Here is a 25,667-nt window from a genome sequence, read left to right on the forward strand (position 1 = left end):
AATGTTGTCAAGGAAAAAAGTACTTCCCAATGAAGTATTAATAAAAACAACCACATGAAAACTGGGTAATTCAAAATCTGAATAATGCAAATGTTCTGCCATACAGAAGAACCAACTAGTCACAAACACTCCTTTAAATATTTTTTATTATAATAACATGAAAACTAGCAATATATTAAAGTGTCTTCTTAAAAAGCTAGTTTTGAAATATTTATAAAGTGAAACTTTATAAATATTTATATAGTAAAACTTTATAAATATTTATATAGTAAATATTTACTGAGGTATAGAACAGTCTTTTGGACTCAGTGGGAGAGGGAGAGGGTGGGATGATTTGGGAGAATGGCATTGAAACATGTATAATACCATATATGAAACGAGTCGCCAGTCCAGGTTCGATGCACGATACTGGATGCTTGGAGTTGGTGCACTGGGACAACCCAGAGGGATGGTATGGGGAGGGAGGAGGGAGGAGGGTTCAGGATGGGGAACACATGTATACCTATGGCGGATTCATTTTGATATATGGCAAAACCAATACAATACTGTAAAGTTTAAAAAATAAAATTAAATTAAAAAAACTATTTACTAAAAGCATTATATTATGCTATAGACAAAGAAGCTTCATCAAACATAACAGGTAGATATACTGGTTGAAGCTAAAACTAAAGAGGTAGTCTAAGACAACATAAAAATTACCCAATGTTTTGGCAGCAAAAAATGGTAACAGCACTTAAAAAAGATCTTTAAATAATCAGCTCAAAGAGTAAATTTTGTTACAAATAATATCCTGAAGTCATGAATGTTTTCAATGGTACTTAAAAAATGAGATCCAAGAACATGCATTTCCTAGCTCCTACTAAAGAACACTATTGCAAGGAAAGTGCCATAGCAAGCAGTCTTTTTTCCATGAGAGCCAACTGAGGGGGGAAAAGAGAGTTGTATTATCTTCATGTTTAAATAAGAAAAATATACTTTCATCATCATAAATTACAACATCTGCAACTACACTTAAACCTTACTTTACTATTTCCAAGTCACCAAAGGGATTTTTGTTTGCTTAATATTTCACACCACACATTTCCCAGTGGCTCAGCAGTAAAGAACCTGCCTGCCAACGCAGGAGACGTGGGTTTGATCCCTGGGTTGGGAAGATCCCCTGGAGAAGGGCATGGCAACCCACTCCAGTATTCTTGCCTGTAGAATCCCATGAGCCTGGTGGGCTATGGTCCGTGGGGTCACAAAGAGATGGACAAAACTGAAGCGACCGAGCTCAATACAACGACACCATACAATAAAGCTGCATTTTGGCTGTTGTGAGGCTCAAATGAAACTGACATCAGAGTTGCATCATAAACCAGGGATAAAAACAACCATCTAATTAACAGGATTATTAAGGCCCAGGAAAGCAAGAGCAAAAGGGTTATCTGTGAGGAGGGAGGGTGCTAGAGGTAACCTAAAAGGCAATCCAGAGAATTTGGTGGTGTGAGGATATAAAATACCATGTGAAAACATTTTCTAGTCCACTTAAACCTACTATACAACTAGGAGCGAACATTCTTATTTTTAAAACAGGAGAAGGTAATAGGAAACACGCATTAAGCCTTTCTGGATCTCTCTGTGCTCTTTTGCTCCAAGAACCAAATGCCATATAGGTGACAAGCCTGCAGCCTCTCAAAGCTAACAGCAATAGCAAGACAGAATTTATTCAGCTCCAAGAGAGCATTCTTAATGTCCCAAATCACCTAAAAGGGAGAGAGACTGTTAGTATCTGCTGACATAGCTATTTTTAGTTTCTTGTTCCTTAAATTAGTGAGGCTGAACTGGTCTCGTGAAGTCTATAGGCTGCTCATCACTGACCAGGGGAAAGGTTTTGAAAGACTGACTTAACAACATGAATTTCTTTAACACTATATTAAAAACTCAGCTAAGTATTTTTTTGTAATGGGGAAATGTATTACAAAGCACAGCTTTATCAAAAAAATGTTGTTCAATTATAATAGAAAATATGTCTCCAAGACATTATCTTTAATTTCTTAAACAAAAGTTATTCAAGAGAAAGTTAATCATTTGGTTAAAGAACCTAAGTGGCTCATTATGAATTACTTTTTGTTATTTAGATCTGAATGAGATGTCCTGTGAGAATCTTTTATGAACACATAAAATCACTCTCTTAAATGGTAGTTCCAGAGTACTAGAATACAATCTGGATCTGCAAATCTGTGAATTCTGTATCCATGTATCAATGACTAAAACCACCTCAAGACACTGAGGAAAACTCTTCACTTTAATTTGCAATCAATATTTAATGAGTATTATCTCAGTTTCATAAAAAAGGAAAAGAGCATCAGTCAAAAGAAATTAGAAATGAAAGATCAGCTTTTTCCAAAAATATTCTTCAACTTAGCCATCAAAGTCAAAGCACATAACTCACCAAGCAGATGTCCTGTTTGATACCCTTTACACCAATACTAATTGGTCATTTCCCATTCTACTCATAAAATAGAAGCTTTAATGCCAGTGCAGGGCACTACAGATGCATATCCTAGTAACTAATGAATGTTATTCCCTAATCATCAGGAAGTGTTAAGTCTCAACATCAGTTCTACAATGAGAAAAATGAAGTAAATCCATCAAGAGGCCAAAGCAATAGATGAATCCAAAATTGAACCCAAATAACTAGCTCCATGCCACCATTCCTAGCTCCCTGCCACCGCCCCTCCAGGGTAGGCTCTGTTCAGGGCCCTCGTTACCCTTTCCCCTGTAGACCGCCGGTCACCAAGCCCTGTGAACACTGAGACCCCCCAAGCTGCCAGGGCCACAACTGACTCTCAGTGATGCTGCCTGAAACCAGCAACATTCTCATTCTTAAGCCTCTAGATTTTCCTGGCTTCTCACAATATATTTATTAACACGAAGTAAGATTCTGATACAATGATTCCATTTATGTAATTTCAAAAAGCGGTAAAACCAAACTACTAAACTGGATTGTCTAGGGATGCATTCATCGTAAATGAAATACAAATCCATAAAAAGCAAGACAACAGTTACCTCCAGAGGAGGGGAGAGAAAGCCTTTGACTGAGGCAACGGGTAGGGCAGGGCGATTTCTGGCGCTGCAGTGTGTTAATTTTCAGCCTGGGTGCTGGTTACACAGGCGCTGGCTTACACATTATTCATTAGACTATATGTATACTGGTTTTATGTGCTTCTCTGTTTATTACATTTCTTAATTAAATGTTTACAGAACGGCAAGACCCCTTGACTCACAAAAATGTGAAAATAAGATTAGAAATCCACTAAAAAGGATAATTCAGTAAATATATATGGTTAAAAAATGTATATATGTAACTACTAAATCATTGCTGTTGTTCAGTCGCTATTCGTGCCTGACTGTTCGTGACCCCATGGAGACTATAGCACGCCAAGCTCCCCTATCCTCCACCATCTCCTGGAGTTTGCTCAACTAGTAAATACGTATGTTTAAAAAATACTTCTGTCCTGCCAGCAGCGTTCTTCTCCTTATCAAAACAAACATTTGCCTCTCAAAAATCAGTAAAAGCTAATGAAAGTATCACATCTACTACTGGTGAGCATGGTAAAATGGTTCTCATACTCTGATGTGATCACTAAAGCAACTTGACCTTTTGAGATAGAAATTCTTTAAATCTCCTAAACTGAAATATGAGACTAATTAAAGAAATTTTCAGTCTGGGTGCTGGTTGTTTTTTTAATAGCTAGAAGTCAGAACCAACAAAAAAATAGATAACAACACTATTTAAGAAAATAATGTAGATCTATTTGAGAAACTATGAGTTACCCTTTAATTTGATCTTATGGTTACTGTAGTTATATTTTTAAAAAATCTTCACTGAAAATAAATATGGAAATATTTATGTATCAAATGCTTATATAGGATTTCTACCCTAATAACAGGTAAGGGTATGAAAAGTAGGTGAGGGTATGAAAGAAACAAGACTGGCCAGTAGTTAATACCAGCTGAAACTGAGGAATGAGAATTTTCTATACTGGTATTTGGTATATGTTGAAATTCTTCATAATTAAACAAAACTTTTTTAACTGGGGAAAAACTAAGGTGATGAAATTATGTATCTGCATCTTTCTAAGCAAAGAAAAACAGATACAATAGGACTGAGGGAAGAAAAACAAATCAAAATCCTATGTTTATGTTAAGAAGCCTTCAGTATTTTATTTCCAAACTTTCTGTTTTATTATGTTTATAGTTGAAATCTACTGAGCTATTTAATCTACTATTTTGAACATAATTTAATGCAAATAGTTTCTAAATTCCAGTTAAGAAGAGATTCCTGAGTCTACCTAAGATAGATACAGTGAATTATTTTTCTGTTCAGCATCTACTTAAGAGTCTTCCTGGCTTTTTAAGCTACAGTGTTACAGCTGTTCTATTTTGAAACCTGGTTTCTTCCACTGCACATTTATGTATCAAATGTTTGTCTTAAAAGCAGAATTTTGGTACTTTATATTTTAGCCAAAAACAGAAATCTTGTCATTTCTTTCAGACAGTTAAAAAAAATCAAATGTGAACAGTTTATGTGTGATTATATCCGTTACTCATAAACTGTCAATTAACTAATGCCATAATGAATATCATACTTTTCTGAAAAGTTAAGTTATTCTGCAGTTATATTAAAATCTGTGTGCATATATGTCTCATTGTCATTAAGAAAAACTAAATGTAGGTAATTTATTTTGAAATACACTTACCAGGATGATTAGAAATAGGAGGCTGGAATGCAAGCTCATTGTGAACTGGTGGCCCTAAAGAAAAGACAGTAAAAAAAATCCCATTTTTATTTATTAAAAGTTTTCCAGTGCCGAAACTTTTAATAAACCTTTAAATATAACTATTATACCTTAGGAATTGTTTAGATCAAGTTTATACAATGTCTAAGAACTTAAAAACTTGGTTTATTTTAAAATTATAGTATGCAAATACTCTTGAATCACTTTTTTCTTGAATTGCTTTTGTAGACATTTAATAGCCAACATTTTAATGCCATATGCCAACTATTAATTTATAATACCTATACATGCAATTTAAATATATGCAAACTTCAATGCAAATTATTAAGTAAATTATTCATGTAACATGTAATACAGTATATTTCATACTGTAAGATAGAATTATAATCCAAACCATTAGATCCATTTTAAAATAAGTGTTTATGATTTATTAAATTAAGAATATTTACAAACTGGCAATAACTGTGAGATTATGTGTTAAGACATTGTGTTAAACGAATCACATGAATTAATCCATTTAATTCTTACAGCGTCCCTTGAGACATATACTACTGTTAATATCCTTAAGGCTTAGGGAGGTTAAATAACTTGCCAATGGTCACACAGGTAGTTAAGCATCCACACTCAGCACCCTTAACAACTATGCTGGCCACGCAGCCAGTAAAAGTTACACTCTCATAAGACAGGGAAACATAGTAACATAACTATAAAAAAGCAAGGTACAGTAACATATTCACAGTCTGATAGCCTCCTCCCCCTAAATTAACACATATACCAATTATATGACTGGAAAGAAAAATGTGACAAAATATTAGGAGTAGATATCTCTGGGTAGTAGAATTCTGGGTAATTTTTATTTTCTTATTCACTCCTCTGTGTTATTTTCCAAGTTTCCTTTGGTACTACTGCTCTTATAATGGAGGAAAAGGGTTTAATATATATGAAAGATTTATACTTTGGATTTTATTAAGCCAAATGAACAATGTTCCTATTCTGCCTGAAACTACAAGCTACGGTTGGTTATCAGTAGGGTACCCCAATCAAGCCTGCACAGAATAATGACAGATTTAACATCCGTGTGTCTATGGTATGCTGAACTCTACAGTGAGAGAAACCTTGAGACCGTGACTCTCAAGGAGTTTCAGTCCACTCAGGATGGATATACAAATACACATGAGATCTAAGAACATATACAAAACAAACAAATGAATGGCAATCAATGTGGTGTTAATGAAACATCAGCAAGGAAGAAATAAAAGTGTTTTGTAAATATCAATCTTCTAAAACAAAGGTATGATAACATAACTATGAAAAACTGAAAAGCATTAATCATTTAATGAAACTAAATTGTAAGATGAACAAAAGATGTAAAAACATTTTTTAAAAAACAGAAAGAAAACAAACTTCAAAAAAGAAAAGGCCCTTACAACAAAAACAAGAGCTTACAGTAATGTCCGGGATGGGGCGGCATAGGCGGGTGGTGCTGGAGATGGCCGTTTTGGTGGTGAGGCAAATTAGGTGTGTATGGTGCAGTCCTACTTCCCGTCCAGGTGGTAGTGCTGTCTAAAAATTAAGGCCCACATGGATTAATTTGCTTTTATATAAAGTCTGCCTATTTTTTCTCAACTACTTAAAAGATTTTAAAAAGCATGTACATACTATGATGATAAGTAGCTGGCTGACCAGTAAATCCATTCTGCTGCTGTCCTGGCTGAGGCCCTGAAGCTATCTGCAACAATCCTTCACTATGGCTGCCTGCCAGTATACTGGCGGGCTGACCTAGAGGAACAAGAAGACATTAATATGGTACATTTATAGATGCAATCCTATGGCTTTATACAGTAAATGAAGGATTAATTACACCTGAAAGTCACAACTATAAAGATGAGCAAAGAGTGGAACTCGCCCATGGCCTATCAAATAAAAACCCTACAGTCATCCATAAAGGCAAATCATCACTTGAAGAAGTTCAAAATTATTCTAATATCTAGCTAATTTTAGTGGCCCACTCTTCACAAATATTCTCCAAATGCCAGCAAAACCCCAGTACAGGTCCAGCCTATCCTAATAACTTCTTCAGAAGTACATTAGCTCACCCACAGCCACTCCATCTAGCTTTTGCATCTTTCTGTTAGGATTCCAAAAGTCCAGGCTCAAGGAAATGTTGAAAATTGGAAAGTTCATTAGTATCAGCAATGGTACTAGTAATGGCAGAATGCTAAAGTTCAATAAAAAAGCAGAGCAGGCAAGTATTTTAAATGGAATGTAATGGGTAAGGTGAGAAAGTTAAAGGAAAAAAGGTAAGCTCCACTGTCCAGTCAACGCAGCATCTGCAAGTTTTAATAAATAAAACAAACCAAAAAAAAAAAAAAAAAAAACTCAAGTCTATTTTGAAATTTTCTCATGTACTTTTAAAAATCAAGAATTGCCTCTAAGAACACTATCATATTCCTGGATTTACAGGAAATTAGTTGCCCTCTCATATGTAATAAAACAGGAAAACTATTCTATTCAAAACCATTCTATGAAATTGCTTACATTTTTAAGGCTTTATCTTTCGTGTGGAAAAAGCTAAATTTCTTCAATCAAGTATTAAGTCAACTGTGCATCTCACTTGGAAAGCACTAAAATTCCATAATTATTGTTACTGGCATTACCTCAATCTTTTCTCATCCATATGGGAGTATAATCAGATAGAAGAGAGTAAATGACACCATTGCCCAAATATGCAAACAGCTCAATGTATCAAGAAAAAGAAAATTTTTCTTCCTGCTACAAATCAGATTTCTGTAAGGCTAAGATTATAAAATTAAAAGCTAAAGAGACTATTTCAATACTCCCTAAACAGTTTATTTTTTAAAGATGATGTTTTCAGCAACCTCCCTTCCTACTCATCCCCCTCAAATTTTTACAGGTTATCTTTAAAGGTTAATTACATATTTGCTCTTATTTTTAGCAACTGTACATGTTATATACTCTTAGCTATCTTATAAAAATTGTCACTACACAGGAGAAATTGAACTGTTTTAATTTAGAAAGAATCCCTGAAGATATTCAGGTTCCAACTGAACCTAACGCCCACTACAGTTATCTATACTGAATACTTTCATTACACAATTCCAAGTATAGAAAATGAAATTAAACAACTCATGAAGTCTTTCAATTCCTCTATTTTAGTCATTTCTTTTCCTTTTTCTAATTTTATCAATATACTTTTTAAGATCTAAGGAAACATTCTGCAACAAATTCTAAAACTTACAGTTAATTACTACTCATTGTGAAAACACATCCAAAAAACACCAAGACAAAATTACCCATATTTCATTCATACCACTTTTTCTGATCTTGACTAGGACTTGGTCCCAGGAAACATTAATGGTTAAAATGAAGTTGCATGAGCAATCATCAACAAAGGCATGCCAATTCAATCCTCAGATAGTATCAACAGAGGTAAGTGGTACTCATCTATGCTCAAGTGGCTATAATGTACCTTCTTTTATTTTCCTTCCCTACCCACTTTTTTATCAACTATATTCCCAAACTGGTTAATACAGAGATAACAGAAGCACCAAGTGATTAAAGGTTCAGGCTCTAAAGTATGTGTTTAACCTATATGGTCCAACCTATTTGGAATATACTGTCTGTATGAAGACTGTCATCTTGTGTAGGAAATACAAAGGATATTATCTGAAAAGGTAAAATAAATTAAACCAGGGGAAATTTGGTGTACTCTATCTAAAATTCAACTGTAGAAATAAATCCTCTATTTCTTCCAAAGATCAAATTTCTATGTTGAACTTGATCTGATATTAAAATAAACAGAATATGCTTCCTTTGATATCAATATACGAAGTATCAGTCCAGATGCATCAACAATTCACTGCTGTTGTGGGCTGAGATACGATCTCCTTAGCACCGACATACAAATAACACAGTACTACAAATGCCAAAAGACCCTGTTCTATAATTAATTTTAAAAAAGGAACGATGCGGGGTGGGGACGAATTGGGAGACTGGGACTAACACACATGCACTACAATGTATAAAACTGAGAACCAGTGAGAAGCTACTGTGCAGCACAGGGACCTCCACTCAGTGCTCTGCGGTGACTTCAGTGGGAAGCAAATCCAAGGAAGAGGAGATAGACATACATATGGCTGACTCACTCTGCTACACAGCAGAAACTGACACAGCGGCGTAAAGCAACTATATCCCCATTTTCTTTTTTTTTTTAAAAAGGCCACTCCACTTGCCAAGCTGAAAACTGTCCAACATAAGGTCATTATTGCCTTGACCAGGCCCCAAGAAAAGCTGAACCTAATAGCCCTCTGCTTCCATGACACGGCAGAGAAGGCAGTACCTCTAAGCTGGAAACAATCTTTTTAAAATACACTTCTTGTTAGGAAAAAAAAAGATACATATAATTTAGCTTTATTCCAAAATCGACCAGAACACTTAACATCTATCTTGAGGGTCCTATGCTACAAACAAATTTGTCAAGATCCTTTTTTCTAATAAGCTTGTACAACTGGAGACTGAGATGACAATTATAAAGTAATCTGCCAGATAAAGCAAAATAAAACACTGATTAGAGGAAAGTTTGCAATTCCATTAATACAGATTTCTATAAACATCTTGGTTCAAAACTATTTGTTCTCTACTTAAACATTTCTCTAAAATTTATGTGAAAGCTCAAAAGACTTCTTCTGCATGTAATAAAGTACAAATTAGACCACTAATTTAAAGCATTACTTAAATTCCAAGGGACTATACATCAATATAAGACGGTTTATGTTCTGTTACATTAATATAAATTTAAATTTTTTTAAATTACATATATCTTTTTTTTTCCAGGACAACTCAAAAACCTATCTGATGCTTGTTAACCCATGAAAGATAACCACAGTACTTTTAATATTCACTTACTCGGAGATCCCCTCCAAGTAACTACTTATAAATATTCAATGGTTAGGAAAATTCATGTTGCTGACTACATCTGACTCTACAACTCACTTGTGGAAGCCACAGGAATGTTGGGAAAATTGGTGGTGCTGGTAGCATTAGACTCAGATGGAGCTAAGAGAGCTGGGGTGCTGTATGTCTCCGTCGATGCACGATTACTTGGTGGATGCTGGATGGTTTGAATTGAATGCCCTTCAGTGGATAATGATGGCTGTCCCTCAAAGTCATGAACATATTCATCCTTCACCAACATACTTGGTGGAGCTACACAGAAAAACAAACATATTTTAAAATCTTATAAGCTTTTATTCCCAGGAAAAAAAAATTTTGTAAGTAACATAACAACACCTAAAATCAACTCTAGTGTAACTCAGAATTTTCTCATACTACTTTAAAAGCATTCTACTTTATCAGCGAAAGCTATTTATTTAGAGATAGTGGCATCAGATCAATCTGATTAATGCCTTGAAATTTGAAGGCTACTAAATTCCAACAACCTTCAGCTATGGTCCTGAAAAGGTATTTCTGAGCTTCCCAATTAATAATCTAAACGTAATTATCACCTTAAATATATAACATAGGCAAAAATCAAGTGGCTGAAGAAAGTGTTTACCTCATTAAGAAGACCAAATTTGAGATCGAGTAATTAATTTTTTTCATCTTTTTGCTAATTTCACAGTGTAAAAATATAAGTGGGATCTGACAGCTACCCAATGCCAGGATCTAGCATTATTAAGTAATGTATTCTTTGAAAGTGAAGTATACTAAATGTCCCCTAAAAAATTAGAAGGAGCAGAAAAATCTCAAATGGTAAGTCAAACTGAAATTTCCTTCTAGAAACCCAACCCAAATTATGATGCTTTATAAATACGTAGTGTGGAAAAACTCAATATAACAACATCTTTCTCCTACATAGTTACACCTTAATGTAACCCTGTAAACTGACCCTACTTGATACAACATCTTTTTCTTGAACAAACCAGGAATAGTTAGTCGGCTTTACTGTGAGGAAAAAAAGAAAACTGAAATTGCATTTATAGTATCAGTGGCTCTGCCCAGAACTTCCCACTTCTTTTTAGGTAATAGTTTTGGGGTTTGCTTTTTATCTTTAGCAAGCAACCCTTTACTGCACCTGAACACTACCCTAGAATTTTACAATCTACTGAACTCTTAACACTAGGTTCTGTTCCTACAGCAGTCAACAGTCCACAAATAGCCATTCTCTTTTCCATTAAGAATCAGCATGTAATGCTCCTTATCTTTCTCTACGTCAATCTTTGAAAAAATCTATTACACATAAATACTAATTCATTACAACGTGGCTATTTTTATTAAATTAGAACATTTCAAAGAGGTAAGAATAATCTATTGTTCAAATGTTGACATATAATCTCTTAAAGGACTTTGTCATGCATCATAATGAAGACATTGGTATTTTTAAGACCCATAAATTCTACTCCAAAGGGTTTCTGTTTAGAAAATTGTATGGAAACAAAAAGACAACCAAAAGGAGCTTAACATATCATTGTATGTCAGTTAAAAAAAAAAAAAAAGAGTGGATCTAACCATTCATCACTAACGTTGGCTAAATTATAAAAATGCAAAGAAAAAACCATGTGGATATGACTGTATTTATTCAATTTTTTAAAAATTACACTTGTCAACAAAGTCCTATAATTTTCTCCATAAGATCCTAATATCTCTATTTAATTTTTGGAAATTTTAGGGCTTTTGTTGTTTACAGTGACTGGAATCTTTTTATCAAGATATTGTTATTGCTAGTACCTAAGGAGAAAGTTACTAATTTGAAGATACAGCTGGTTAACTTGATATTCATCGCTTCTGCTTTCCAACTGACACTTTGGCTTACTGTGTAATTTTAACACTTGAATTACGGGAATTCCCTGATGGCCCACTGGTTGGGACTAGGTGCTCTCACTGCCATAGCCCAGGTTCAATTCCTGGTTGGGGAACTAAGAGCCTACAAGCCACACAGCGCAGCCAAAAAAAAAAGATATGAAAATAATTGAATTCTGCTTTTAAAAAGTTACGTCTCATAACTTCTTCTTGCCTAACACATTGACTAAACCTTCCCAAGTGTAAGTTCGGAACTTCTACCAGTCTACAAGTGTCTTTAATCAAGTAATTTAAAACAAGTTTCTTAGGTAAAACTGGGTATCAACAAGGAGCGATGTCTGTAACACATTTTTTCAAAGAGCAAAAAAGTTGGTTAAAAAACACTACTGTACACTATAATCATACTTACGTTTCAAAAAATCATATACTCTAAGTAAAAAAGCAAGGTCCAGAAAAGTGCACAATATGTTTTTGTGTAAGAAAAGAGGGAAATAATACATGTATTTTTGCGCAAAGAAACCCTGGAAGGAAACACCAGAAACTAATAAAAGTGATTACCTGAGGTAGGGGGGAATGGGGACAGGGGTGGGAGCACTTCTTTTCACTGTATACCTTTTTATAGTATTTTGATTTTATGGACCATGTATTGCCTATTCAAAAAAAAATTAAAAAAAACATATAGTATATATTTTTAAAGTCCAGGAAACAGACATCAAACTACTAAGTATTTCTTTTTATGGACTAGCAGTCAACAAATTAATTCATTGAAAAAAATATTTACTGAGCACCTATGTTCCAGGTACTGTTCTAATACTTGGGATACATCAATAAACAAAAGAAAGCTCACTGCCTTAGCAGGGCTTACAGTCTTTTATGACACTTAGGTATTTAAACAATAGTGAGCCCCTCCCAGCTGCCTTAATCTTGGGCAAGTTCCCTGACCTCCCCAGGAACCAGTTTCTTCGCATCTGATGAATGTGGATAACACCACCTACCATGTAGGAGTGTCATGACAACGACGACACAGTATCTGCGGATCATTCTGACACAGAGTAGGTACCCAGCAAGTGTTAGCTATTACGATTTAACCGTCTTTTTAGAGCAGTCATACACGTATATAGATTGTAAAATGCTCTGTGAGGAGTAAAGAACTCACAGCAGACAGAAGAGCTGAAGACACTGAGCTCATCCTAGGCCTCTGCTCTTTAACACCACTAGCAAGCAGGGCACAGCCTGTCTGATGGAACTGCCACTGTCTTATTTACCTTTTCTTTCCTCCATTAGACTATGTGCTTCCTCGAGTGGAAAAAACTTACCTATTTATCCTATCGTCCCTGGAACCTAACACAGTACCAGGCAATACATGCTCATTAAATATTTGTTAAAATCAATACAAGTGGATGTGGTCATGGAAAGTTTCATAAAAGAGATGAGACAGGCTGGAAATAATTACCACCAAGATCCCAACTCAAAAGTGAAGGAATTATCCCATTTGCTTAACTTTTAGCTACCTGGCCTTATAAACTTTGTCCAAAGTCCAAATCTAAAAGGACCTTGTGAGAAACACCTGTCATTTTCTGAGGAAAGTCACTGAGGCCAGCCTTTTTTTATAGACAGCCACCACTAGGGGGATCCATAAGGCTGATTACAGGGCTAGAGCACCTGAAAAGGGGCTATCAACCCACACAAGTCCATCAATGACAAGAACTCATAACAGCAATAGTTTAGGACAGGAAGCAGTGTAATGAGTCTTCAGAAGTAGATCGCATCACAACCGCTCCCTAGGGGGATTCTAATACAGTTATCACCGCTAACACCCATTGAGTTAAAAGCTTCCATTCTCCAAAAATGCAGATGGAGAATAGTGAATATCTAAAGGGTGTTTACTTTCAAAAAGAGGTGACATGATATCAATGTCTGGGTGATGAATAAGCTGGGCTTTACCCAATTAATCTTAAAGCTACCCTTTCAGACCACAACAGCTTCCATTATTAACCCACTGTTCTCAGAAACCAACTAACCCTTAACAAATACCAAAAGGCACTAGTCTTCCTTTATTATTATTGACATGGAAGAGAAGTGGAGAATAAAAACAAGTAGCCTTTCATGCTCTTCCCAAATTTTAAGGTCAGGTGATACTTCTGACACATTTCTAGGATTCTGTAGCAAAAGTACTGCTGAACCACTGATTACACTTCAGAACAACGGCACACCTTTCTACGGTGACATAGTACTGGTTTAGTTGCTCAGTCGTGTCTGACTCTTTGCGACCCCAGACTGTAGCCCACCAGGCTCCTCTGTCCACGGGATTTTCCAGGCAAGAACACTGGAGTGGTTTGCCATTTTCTCCTCCAGGGGATCTTCCTGACCCAGGGTTCAAACCCAGGTCTCCCGTATTCCAGACAGATTCTTTACCATTTGAGCCACCAGGGAAGCCTTCTAAGGTGATGGTGGCTTTTTATCAGTTTCTGTTCAAAGTAACTAGTTCTTACAGAAATTTTAGCTCCTTAACATGTTCCAAGAAACAGAACTCAAGTTTTAACAGATCTCTGTTCTCAAATACTACACAAAAAATAAAAAACACCCTCTTATTTGTTTCATTTTCCTATCTCAAAACTTTCTCCTTTTAAAAATAGGCTTAGAACATCTGTGATTGCCATATACTTTAAAGTAGCCTTGTTTTATTTACTCAAAATATAACAAGACTGAAAAAAATTAATACAGTATACAGTTTTAAGTCACTCAGAAAATTATCAATCATAAAAATAAGTTCAGCTGAAATGAAGAAAAATGAGAATGTGGGTGTTTTTAAACTATGTTACACATGATTCTAAATTATCAAACACATTATTTATACCCACTGAAACTGGTTCTGTGAGATTTACTTCTAAAATAGCCAGTTTTTACCAATTCAAAAGTTACTCTTTCTGTGTATGTTTTATGTTCCCCATCACATTTTTTAGACTACTTGCAGTTATAAATAGCAGTTCAAATTCAAAGAGTCAACAGCCTACTAAATCCAGTTTTAAATCCTGATGCATGCCCCCCACCCCTGCAAAATGTACATTTTCAAAGCAGTAAGTACTTTTCTTGTAAATGTTACCAGCACCCAGCCATACAGACTAGTTCTAGGTCAATAAGAAATAAAGGGGATGGAATAAAGGAAGAGAGAAAGTTAAAAGAAAGGGATTACCTACCATTACTCTGCAGTGTTAATCCTGAGAGATCTTAAATTTTTAAAGGGGGAAAAAAATAAAATATTAATCATTATCATGAAAATAATTTCCATCATATTTAAAATTAAAGAATATAAATTTAAGCCAGGGATTCAAAACTTCCATGAACCATTTCAATTCAAGCATAGTAATATAAATGCTATCTAACAATGCAAAAGTGCTTTCCATCTTATTTTTCAAGAACAGTGTTCTAAGCAGGCAAAATACCAAGTATGTACACTTAGTTTTAGTAGTCAAAATATAAGTTTGCTCAAAATTCAAATTTAAATAAACATATTTCATTAAAAATGTCTGACTTTTAACATTAGTTGAAATCCTGGGCTATCTCCAAATTTACAATTTAACTTAGAAAAATTAAAATACTATTGATATCTTTTCCCTTTATTTTATGCTTCTAAGCATAAAAGTCAAGTTTACTTACCAATTCCAGGTGATACAACTCGTTCATAGTGATATGGATTCACACAGACACTATCACATTTTAAGTCAAATGCATACTGACAATATTTAACATGTTTTAGTTCATTTTTGTGAAGGTCAGGCCACCTCCAGAGACGGGCATAGATCACATGAGGAAATCCCTTCCGACCAGCCACCTAAGAAAAGTAAATGACCATTTAATGAGCATCAATTATGCATCACACATTATACAAGGCACTTGATACATTCTCATTTAATCCTTGCAATACTACAAAGTCAGTATTATGATTCCTATTTCTTAAACGAGAAAACTAAAGTTCAAAATAACTTAATTGGACAAGATCACAAAGTAGTAAACTTAAGAATGATTTCAAGGCTTAGGCTCAGGTTTTAAAAATAAACAAAAAAGTATGCATTTAATGAAGAAACAATACCCAAAATCTAGCAATAAAAAATTTTAAACCTAACAATATGTTTTCTATGTGTTTCTTTAAAAATATCAAACACATGAGATTATGTAATTCTACATGAAAAATCTGATCCCTGAAAACAAAAGGTAAAGACTTGTAAATTTAAGTTAACTCCGTAAGTTTTAAAAATATTGTTGAATTCTTCTGGATTGTTTTTCACATAAAAGTACCAGACATACAATACCAGATTTCTAAATTACAAAAAAAAAAAAAAAAAGCTGAGTTGTACATATAATACCAAAAAAGAAAAAAAAGGCTACAAGGAGGAATACCAAAGGGCTAAAGATGTAGGTTTTCTTCTGATTTTTATTTTCCAAATTTTCTATACCGAACATTTTTTTTAGTCAAAACATTTTTAAAAACTTTTAAGCTATACCTCTATTGTAAAGAGGATACATCCTTCCATTTATTTCCACATAATGGAAATATCTGTGCTATAGGATGTACTACAGTATCTAAAGACACGGAGCAAGCATGAAATTTCCGTAGTAACTTGAGAGAAAACAAGATCTGTAGAAACCTGCCACTACAGAGTACAGAAGAGACCCTGGAACAAGACCAACCTGAAGCCTTCCATCCAATGTTCTCTGTATGGTAACACACTTGCTAGGGTGAGCTCCATTTGTAGTTATAGCTGTTATTAAAGAATCCAATTCATCTTTTTTCTCCTTCAGCTTTTTAACTAAACTTTCAATTGCTCTTTTGGCAAATGTTTCACTCTCTCCACCTTGTCTATGGCACATCAAACTATGTACAATGCTCAGACAGGCATCATTACTTGTTGGTGTATTCGTAATAGACATATTGTCCATTTGTTAAAGTTATTTCTTTTAAATCAAATATGTCTCCAATTTCCGGAGCAATTTTGATCTTTCAGAGGCAGCGAAAAACAACAGTTAACGTTGCAAGGAAAATTGTTAGACATGTAGTATTCAGGATAATCTAAAAAAAAAAAGAGACACAGATATCAGAACACATTTCATAAAGCAGATTCAATTACTTTGGAAAAGATGGAATTGCTTCAGTTGAGTCAAAGACTCAATGCACATAATTAAACGTGGTGCTGAGAGTTTTAAATGACTTAATTTAAAATGTTGCCATTTTTGACATTCCCAAAATATTAAAGTTAGACCTTATTATTATAGAGGCATGTTCAATCAAGTCTTGTTGACTGTACTAGTCACCCTAAAGTAAAATCTTAACAGAACTTTCAAAATGGATTACTTCTGAAGAGCAGCACTTTAAAACATTCTTGATTAACAACTAGCTAAAGCTAAAAGTCAACCACTAATACACATGAAAAATTCGCCATCACCTGGCACCAAACGCTGTTTATCCATCAGCAACAGCCATCTTTGTTATGAGACCACCGACAACAACAGAAAGATGAATAATTTTTAAATGAGCAAAGAATTCTAATACTCATTTCTCCAAAGAATGGCCAATAAGCACATGAAAGATACTCAATATCATTCATCATTACTGAACTGCAAATCAAAACTACAAAGAGATACCACTTAACATTCATTAGGCTGGATAAGTCTAAAGAATAGACAAAAAGCATTCATAAGAAAATGGAACCCTCATACACTGCCTGTGGGATTGCAAAATGGTACAGCCACCTTGGAAAAGGACTCTGACCATTCCTCAAAATGTTAAACACAAAGTTACCATATAATCCAGCAATCATACCCTCAGCAATTCCATCCAAAATTACCAAAAACCTATGTCCACACAAAAATATGTACATAAATGTTCATAGCAGTATCATTTCTAATAGCCAAAACAACTCAAATGCCCATCAACTGATGAATGTATAAATATATACAATGTAATATTATCTAGTCATAAAAAAGAATGAAGTACTGGTACATGCTTCAACATGGATGAACCTGGAAAACATGCTAAGTGAAAGTCACAGAAGGCCACTTGCTATATAACCCCATTTATATGAAACATCCAGAACAGGCAAAGCACCAAAAAAAAAAAAAAAAGTGGATTAGTGGTTGCCAAAGGTTTAGGGGGGGAGAGTGAGTACTGATTGCTAATACGTATGGAGTTTCCTTTGTGTCAGTCGCTCAGCCCTGACTCTTTTCGACTCCATGAACTATACAGCATGCCAGGCTCCTCTGTCCATGGAATTCTCCAGCAAGAATACTGGAGTGAGTAACCATGCCCTTCTCCAGGAGATCTTCCCAACCCAGGGATCGAACCCACATCTCCGGTGTCTCCTACACTGCAGGCAGATTCTTAACCACTGAGCCACTAGTCTTTCAGGAGTAATGAAAATGTTCTAAAATTGATACTTGTGGTGGCTGCATAACTCTATCACTACAGGGAAAACCATCAAATCATAGGCCTTAAAAGGGAGACTTTTATAGTATGTGAATTAACACATCAACAGTTATTATTAAAAAAGAGACACCACTAAACTCCTCAGAAGATTTTTTACCCGTAAAAGCAACAAGGTAAATTCCTTTCAAAAGAAATTAAAGTATAGGAAATTAATATTCATTAAAAATCCATTCAACATTTATAACACAAACTAACTTATCTAACCTCAAAATCTCACGTGAAATAAGAAAAGGCCATCAGCCTAAGAACAAAGGCAATGAAGCAGGAGCAGAGGCTGTTCTCACGCCGGGTTGTTCTGCACGCGTTTGCTAATGTTGCTGTGTCCCATGCTTGTTTTACTTTTATTTTCTTTGGCTGTTTACTTGAATTTTAAAAACTCATTCTCCACTACCAAATTAATAAAACTAACTCATCAGTCTGCCAAAATCGATTCCTCTTCTGACAACCTTTACTTGCACAGCTTGCTGATGTGCTCAGTCGTGGCCAACTCTGCGATCCCCTGGACTGTAGCCTGCCAGGTTCCTCTGTCTGTGCAATTTTTCAGGCAAGAATACAGGAGTGGGTTGCCATTTCCTTCTCCATGTACAGCTTGACCACCACTCAATTACACAGCTCTGGAAAGCCTGGTAAATCATCTCTGACCTATCTGTCTCCGACCTCCCCTACATTCTCTCATAAAGTTACATGATTCTTTACCTTGGTCATTTCCACCAATTCCTATTCTATCAGACACTGATGTAGTTCTGGGCTTCCTTTAAATTTATATTACTTGATATTTAACACATGCTCCCTCCTTTTGTTATCTATTTTATATAAACACCTAACCCAGGCAAACAGAAACACATTTTTCGTGTATCTTTGGTTACTGAGCTACTTGCCCACATTCAATAAATACATGCTGAAGGTGTACTTTTCAGATAACCAGAGATTACCTGCCTGGTGGGTTCTGAAGTTAAGAGATATGGATTAGAATCCCAAGTCTTACACTAAATAGTGGGACAGATTAAGTTACTTAAACTCTCTCTCCGAACCTGGATTAAAAGGAGAATATACAGAGCTCAAAGTGGAAAAATCTATATAAAGGTGTCTAGCACGTAATGCTGAGTAAAAAGGAGAACTTTCTGAATACCAAAATGTTTAATTGTTTTAAAGAGAGTTTCCTACATTATGCATTTTTCTGCATTTTCTCTTATTAAAATTTGTCCAAGAAAATTTAGTAGGGCAGGAACAGCAGTAAACCACCCATCCAGGACTCACAACACAAAGGAATACAGGAGTCAGGCAATTATATAAATGAATAAAATGTGGCAGGTGTAAAGAAAAGTACCAGGCAAGCAAGTGCACGTCCATCTAAAGTGAGCAGCCGATAATCCCAGCAGAAGTAGCATTTGAGTTGCCACATTTTCAAAGCCCATCTGTATGTCAAAAATAAGTACTGGCAACTTACTTGCAGGGAAAGGGGAGGAAGGAATGAGAAAGAGAAACTACTGTGAATGCCAAACCAAACACACCTTCAACTCAAATCTGTCCCAAGAGAATCATTAGTTTGAAAACTCAGAAAACCAACCTCATAACAATTTTAATTTCTAGACTGAAAGCTCTCAGGGACAGGGAGTAATACTTGTCTTACTAATCATTATATGCCCACAGGACATATAAGTGCTTCTTCTTATTAAATGAATGCAGTCATGTCCAGGCTATTTCTTTTGCCTAACAGTCCCATATCCAGTCCCACTTTATCTACTCGGTAAATTCCTAGCCACCTTTCAAAGCACAGGGCAAATGTCTCAATGCCTCCAAGAGTTTCCCCTAACACACTGTCTCCTCTCACCGCAATCCTGAAGGAGAACTACTTCCCTGGTATGTTTACTGTGTGCCCTATTATATCACTTCACACCACTCTCAAAACCACACCCCAATTACAACTCAACACATTATATTGTAGTTATTTGATTATGTATTTGCTTCACACCGTGTTGCCAAAGTTTAGAAAATGGCAATACTTTCTCATCTTAGAAATTCCCAGTACAATGCCCTGTTCCTTTCATATACTAGGCAAATGCTTACAAGCTGACTATAGTTTTTTAATTCAGTATCATTACCTTGCAACAAATTTGGAAGAATGCAAACACTTAAGTCGCTGAATTCATTCTGCCATTACACCCAAAAGACTTGTTCCACCTTATAATGTAATTAAGGATAAATTAAATTCAGATGACCATCAGATCTACTACTGTGGGCAAGAATCCCTTAGAAGAAACAGAATAGCCCTCACAGTCAACAAAAGTCCAAAATGCAGTACTTGTGTGCGATCTCAAAAACAACAGAATGATCTCAATTCATTTCCAAGGCAAACCATTCAACATCACAGTAATCCAAGTCTATGCCTCAATCACTTATGCCAAAGAATCTGAAGTTGAAAGATTCTATGAAGACCTACAAGACATTCCACAACCAACACCAAAAAAAAGCTGTTCTTTTCATCACACTGGAGTGCAAAAGTAGGAAGTCAAGAGACACCTGGAGTAACAGGCAAGTTTGGCCTTGGAGTACAGAGTGAAGCAGGGCAAAGGATAACAGAGCTTTGCCAAGAGAACACATGGGTCACAGCAAACACCCTCTTCCAACAACACAAGAGAAAACTTGACACATGCACATCACCAGATGGTCAATATCGAAATCAGACTGATTATATTCTTTTCAGCCAAAGATGGAGAAGCTCTACACAGTAAGAAAAAAACAAGACCTGGAGTTGACTATGGCTCAGATCATGAGCTCCTTACTGCAAAATTCAGACCTAAACTGAAGAAAGTGGAGAAAACCACTAGGCCATTCAGGTATGATCTAAATCCAATCCCTGATGATTACAGTGGAGGTTGACCAACAGATTCAAGGGATTAGATCTGGTAGACAGAGTGCCTAAAGAACTATGGGTGGAGGTTTGTAACACTGTACAGGAGGCGATGACCAAAACCACCCCAAAGAAAAATAAATGAAAGAAGGCAAAGTGGTTGTCTGACAAGGCTTTACAAACAGTTGAGAAAAGAACAGAGGTGAAAGGTAGAGGACAAAGGGAAAGATATACCCAACTGATTGCAGAGTTTCAGAGAACAACAAGGAAAGATCAGAAAGTCTTAAGTGAACAATGCAAAGAAATAGAGGGAAACAATAGAATGGGAAAGACAAGAGATCTCAAGAAAATTGGAGATACCAAGGGAACATTTCATGCAAAGATGGGCACAATAAAGGACAGAAACAGCAAAGACCTAACAGAAGCAGAAGAGATTAAGAAGAGGTAGCAAGAATACACAGAAAAACTATACAAAAAAGATCTTAATGACCCAGATAATCACGATGGTGTGGTCAATCACCTAGAGTCAAACATTCTGGAGTGTGAAGTCAAGTGGGCCCTTCTAAGAAGCATTACTACAAATAAAGCTAGTGCAGGTGATGAAATTGCAGCTGAGCTATTTCAAATCCTAAAAGATGATGCTGTTAAAATGCTACACTCAATATGTCAGCAAATTTGGAAAACTCAGCCTTGGCCACAGGACTGGAAAAGGTCTGTGTTCATTCCAATCCTAAAGAACATTCTAACTATCATACAATTGCACTCATTTCACATGCTATGAAGGTAATGCTCCAAATCCTTTAAGCTAGGCTTCAGCAGCATATGAACTGAGAACTTAGAGATGCACAAGCTGGATTTAGAAAAGAGAGAGGAACCAGAGATCAAATTGCTAACATCTGTCGGATCATAGAAAGAGCAAGGGAATTCCAGAAAAATATCTACTACTGCTTCATTGACTATGCTGAAGTCTTTGACTATGTGGATCACAACAAACTGTGGAAAAATTCTTAAAGAGGTGAGAATACCACACCACTTTATCTGTCTCCAGAGAAACCTGAATGGAGGTCAAGAAGCAACAATTAAAACTGGACATCGAACAACAGACCAGTTCAAAATTGGGAAAGGAGTACATCAAGGATATATAATGTCACCCTGCTTATTTAACTTATATGCAGAGTACAGCATGCAAAATGCCGGGCTGGATGAAGCACAAGCTGGAATCAAGACTGCCGGGAGAAATATCAATAACCTCAGATATGCAGATGATACCACTCTAACGGTAGGAAGTGAAGGGGAACTAAAGAGTCCCTTGATGGGAGTGAAAGAGGAGTAAAAAGCTGGCTTAAAATTCAACACTCAAAAACTAAGATCATAGCATCTGGTCCCATCAGTTCAGTTCAGTCGTTCAGTCGTGTCCGACTCTCTGCGACCCCATGAATCGCAGCACGCCAGGCCTCCCTGTCCATCACCAACTCCCGGAGTTCACTGAGACTCACGTCCATCGAGTCAGTGATGCCATCTAGCCATCTCATCCTCTGTCATCCTCTTCTCCTCCTGCTCCCAATCCCTCCCAGCATCAGTCTTTTCCAATGAGTCAACTCTTCCCATGAGGTGGCCTAAGTACTGGAGTTTCAGCTTTAGCATCATTCCTTCCAAAGAACACCCAGGGCTAATCTCCTTTAGAATGGACTGGTTGGATTTCCTTGCAGTCCAAGGGACTCTCAAGAGTCTTCTCCAACAGCAAATAGATGGGGGAAAGTGAAAACAGTGACAGATTTTATTTTCTCAGGCTCCAAAATCACTGTGGACAGTGACTGCAGCCATGAAATTAAAAGATGCATGTTTCTTGGTGGGGGCGGGGGGTGGTGTTAGCTATGATAAACCTAGACAGTGGATTAAAAAGCAGAGACATCACTTTGCCAAGAAAGGTCTGTATAGTCAAAGCTACGGTTTTTCCAGCAGTCATGTACAGATGTGAGAGCTGGACCATAAAGAAGGCTGAGCGCCAAGAATTGATGTTTTTGAACTGTGGTGCTGGAGAAAACACTTGAGAGTCCCTTGGACTGCAAGGAGAGCAAACCAGTCAACCCTAAAGGAACTCAACCCCGAGTATTCACTGGAAGGACAGATGCTAAAACTGAAGCACTAATAATCTGGCCACCTGATGTGAAGAGCGGACTCACTGGAAAAGACCCTGATGCTGGGAAGATTGAGGGCAGGAGGAGAAGGGAACAGAGAATGAGATGGTTGGATGGCATGACTGACTCAATGGACATGAATCTGAGCAAATTCAGGGATATAGTGAACAACACGGAAGTGATCAACCTGGCGTGATGCAGTCAATGGGGCAGCAGCGTCAGATACACTGAAAAACAACAACCAAGCACCTGAGTGCAACTATTTCATCACAATCTCACTATCAGAGATGTAACCACCTCTAAAATTTAAGCTATTTTTGGCCCTAACAATATCTCAGAAAACGTTTTAATTGCACATTTCTCTGAAAAGTAGTAGAAATATTCCTATGACCACAAGTGTCTGAAACATAATGTAAAAGCTGCTAGTATAAAAAAATAGTACCAGCAGGGGCATACAGGTGTTTTCTTAAATTAAACAGTTCTAGATTACAATTTTTTAAAGAGTGATATGGAATGACAGTAGATAAGAGCATTTAAGAGGTATAAACAAATGCATAGATTTTAACCAAAGTTCTAGAAGCATGTCTATAAGTTAACATCTCTCTAAATTCTCTAGTCTATAAAATGGAAACAGTATCTGCCTTGCCAAGTTTACAGACTGGCTATGGTAATCAAATGCAACAGTGTATACATCAAAGCAACCTGGGGACCATAAATTGGCCAATTCAACAAACACTGTATCCCCTCTGAACAAAGCACTTACAGATTCAGAAACAAGTAACAGGTAGTCAGAAAATGGTGCTCTACCTAGAACATCCCATTTTTGTAACAATTTATATCACCTCATTAGTTATCCTGAAACAAAGTTCTAACCTACTTACAATTTTTAAAATAAACAATACCCTAATATAAAAGGGGGAAAAGATTAATATATAATGCAGTATATATTTCAGTAAAAATGCTCAAGCATATCAACAAAATTAGAAAGTATAATCAAGAGGTTAGATGCTAGGACATATATGGTAAATCACCATAAATACGACAGCTATGAATTTAGACCTTCCAAGACAGGTTATGTTGTTTTGACACAATGGCATTGTAGTCACTGACATGGATTTTCCAAATGTTAACTGCTGATAAAGTTCCAAACAACTTCAGTTAAGAAACTGAATTAACAGGACTGACATGTATACACTACTTTATATAAAATAGATAACTAGTAAGAACTGACTGTTCAGCATAGGGAACTCTATGTAATACTCTGTAATGATCTATATGGGAAAAGAATCTAAAAGAGAGTATATATATGTATAACTGATTCACTTTGCTCTAGAGCAGAAACATGACATTGTAAACCAACAATACTCCAATAAAAAGTAAACAATAACAGAGAAACTTAATTCCCCAAAACTGAATATATATTAAGATGGAGCTAGGGTCCAGACTAATATGTTTTCCTTCTGCATGAATATTCTGGGCATTTGAAAGCACTGTGGAAAGCAAAGGGTTCTTTACAGTCTCCCCCATGCAGGATGTCATGCTCATTCCCCATGCACCAAAGTTCCTCCCACTAACTTCCACAACATCTCTTAAACAACAGCTGTTGTTGTTGTTCAGTCCTTCAGTCATGTCCAACTCTTTGTGACCCCATGGACTGCAGCACACCAGGCTTCCCTGTCCTTCACCATCTCCCAGAGTTTGCTCAAACTCATGTCCATGCAGTCAGTGATGCCATCCAACGATGTCATCTTCTGTCACCCCCTTCTCCTCCTGCCCTCAATCTTTCTCAACATCAGGGTCTTTTAAAATGAGTCAGCTCTTTGCATCAGGTGGCCAAAGTGTTGGAGTTTCAGCATTTATTCCACTGAGAACCACTGACTGAGACAATCCAAACATATCATTATACTAAGTAACAGATGCCTAAAAGAGGTAGAAATTAAAGTGATCTGGAAATAGGAAAACATGGAAAATCCACAAGTTAGCTAAGTCTTAGCATGATGTATCAGTCAGGCGAGGCTAGTCTATGTCACAGTGACAACCAACTCCCCAAAATCAGCAGCCTAAAACAAAGCTTTGTTTTCTGCATAAACTAAACGTCAATCACAAACATATGCCCAGAATAGCAATGTTCATCTCTCACAGATTAGGCTAAGAAAGCTCCATTTCTACATGTCCTTAAATGACAGGGGGAAAGATCAGTTCAGTTCAGTTCGGTCGCTCAGTTGTGTCCAACTCTTTGCAACCCCATGGAATGCAGCACGTCAGGCCTCCCTGTCCATCATCAACTCCCGGAGTTTACCCAAACTCATGTCCACTGAGTTGGTGATGCCATCCAACCATCTCATCCTCTGTTGTCCCCCTCTCCTCCCAACTTGAATCTTTCCCAGCATCAGGGTCTTTTTCAATGAGTCGGTTCTTCACGTCAGGTGGCCAAAGTATTGGAGTTTCAGCTTCAGCATCAGTCCTTCCAATGAACATTCAGGACTAATTTCCTTTAGGATGGACTGACTGACTGGATATCCTTGCAGTCCAAGGGACTCTCAAGAGTCTTCTCCAACAACACAGTTCAAAAGCATCAATTCTTTGGTGCTCAG

General features: G+C 36.4%; 1 protein-coding gene across 3 annotated transcripts in view; it reads right to left on the bottom strand.

Moving 5' to 3' along the window:
• Positions 1–25,667, bottom strand: part of SMAD4 (SMAD family member 4) — a 52,711-nt gene that overhangs the window by 16,008 nt on the left and 11,036 nt on the right. For 2 of the 3 annotated variants that reach the window (XM_025273100.3, XR_003105858.3), the window contains exons 2-8: positions 16,293–16,671; positions 15,261–15,435; positions 14,801–14,830; positions 9,798–10,010; positions 6,444–6,563; positions 6,231–6,347; positions 4,746–4,799 (exon numbers count right to left, since the gene is read on the bottom strand). In XM_025273100.3, the coding sequence (XP_025128885.1) occupies positions 4,746–4,799; positions 6,231–6,347; positions 6,444–6,563; positions 9,798–10,010; positions 14,801–14,830; positions 15,261–15,435; positions 16,293–16,541 (958 nt within the window). In that variant the 5' untranslated portion in view covers positions 16,542–16,671. 3 annotated transcript variants of the gene reach the window in all.

Source organism: Bubalus bubalis, chromosome 22 (genome assembly GCF_019923935.1).
Source record: "Bubalus bubalis isolate 160015118507 breed Murrah chromosome 22, NDDB_SH_1, whole genome shotgun sequence".
NCBI classification, from domain to species: Eukaryota; Metazoa; Chordata; class Mammalia; order Artiodactyla; family Bovidae; genus Bubalus; species Bubalus bubalis.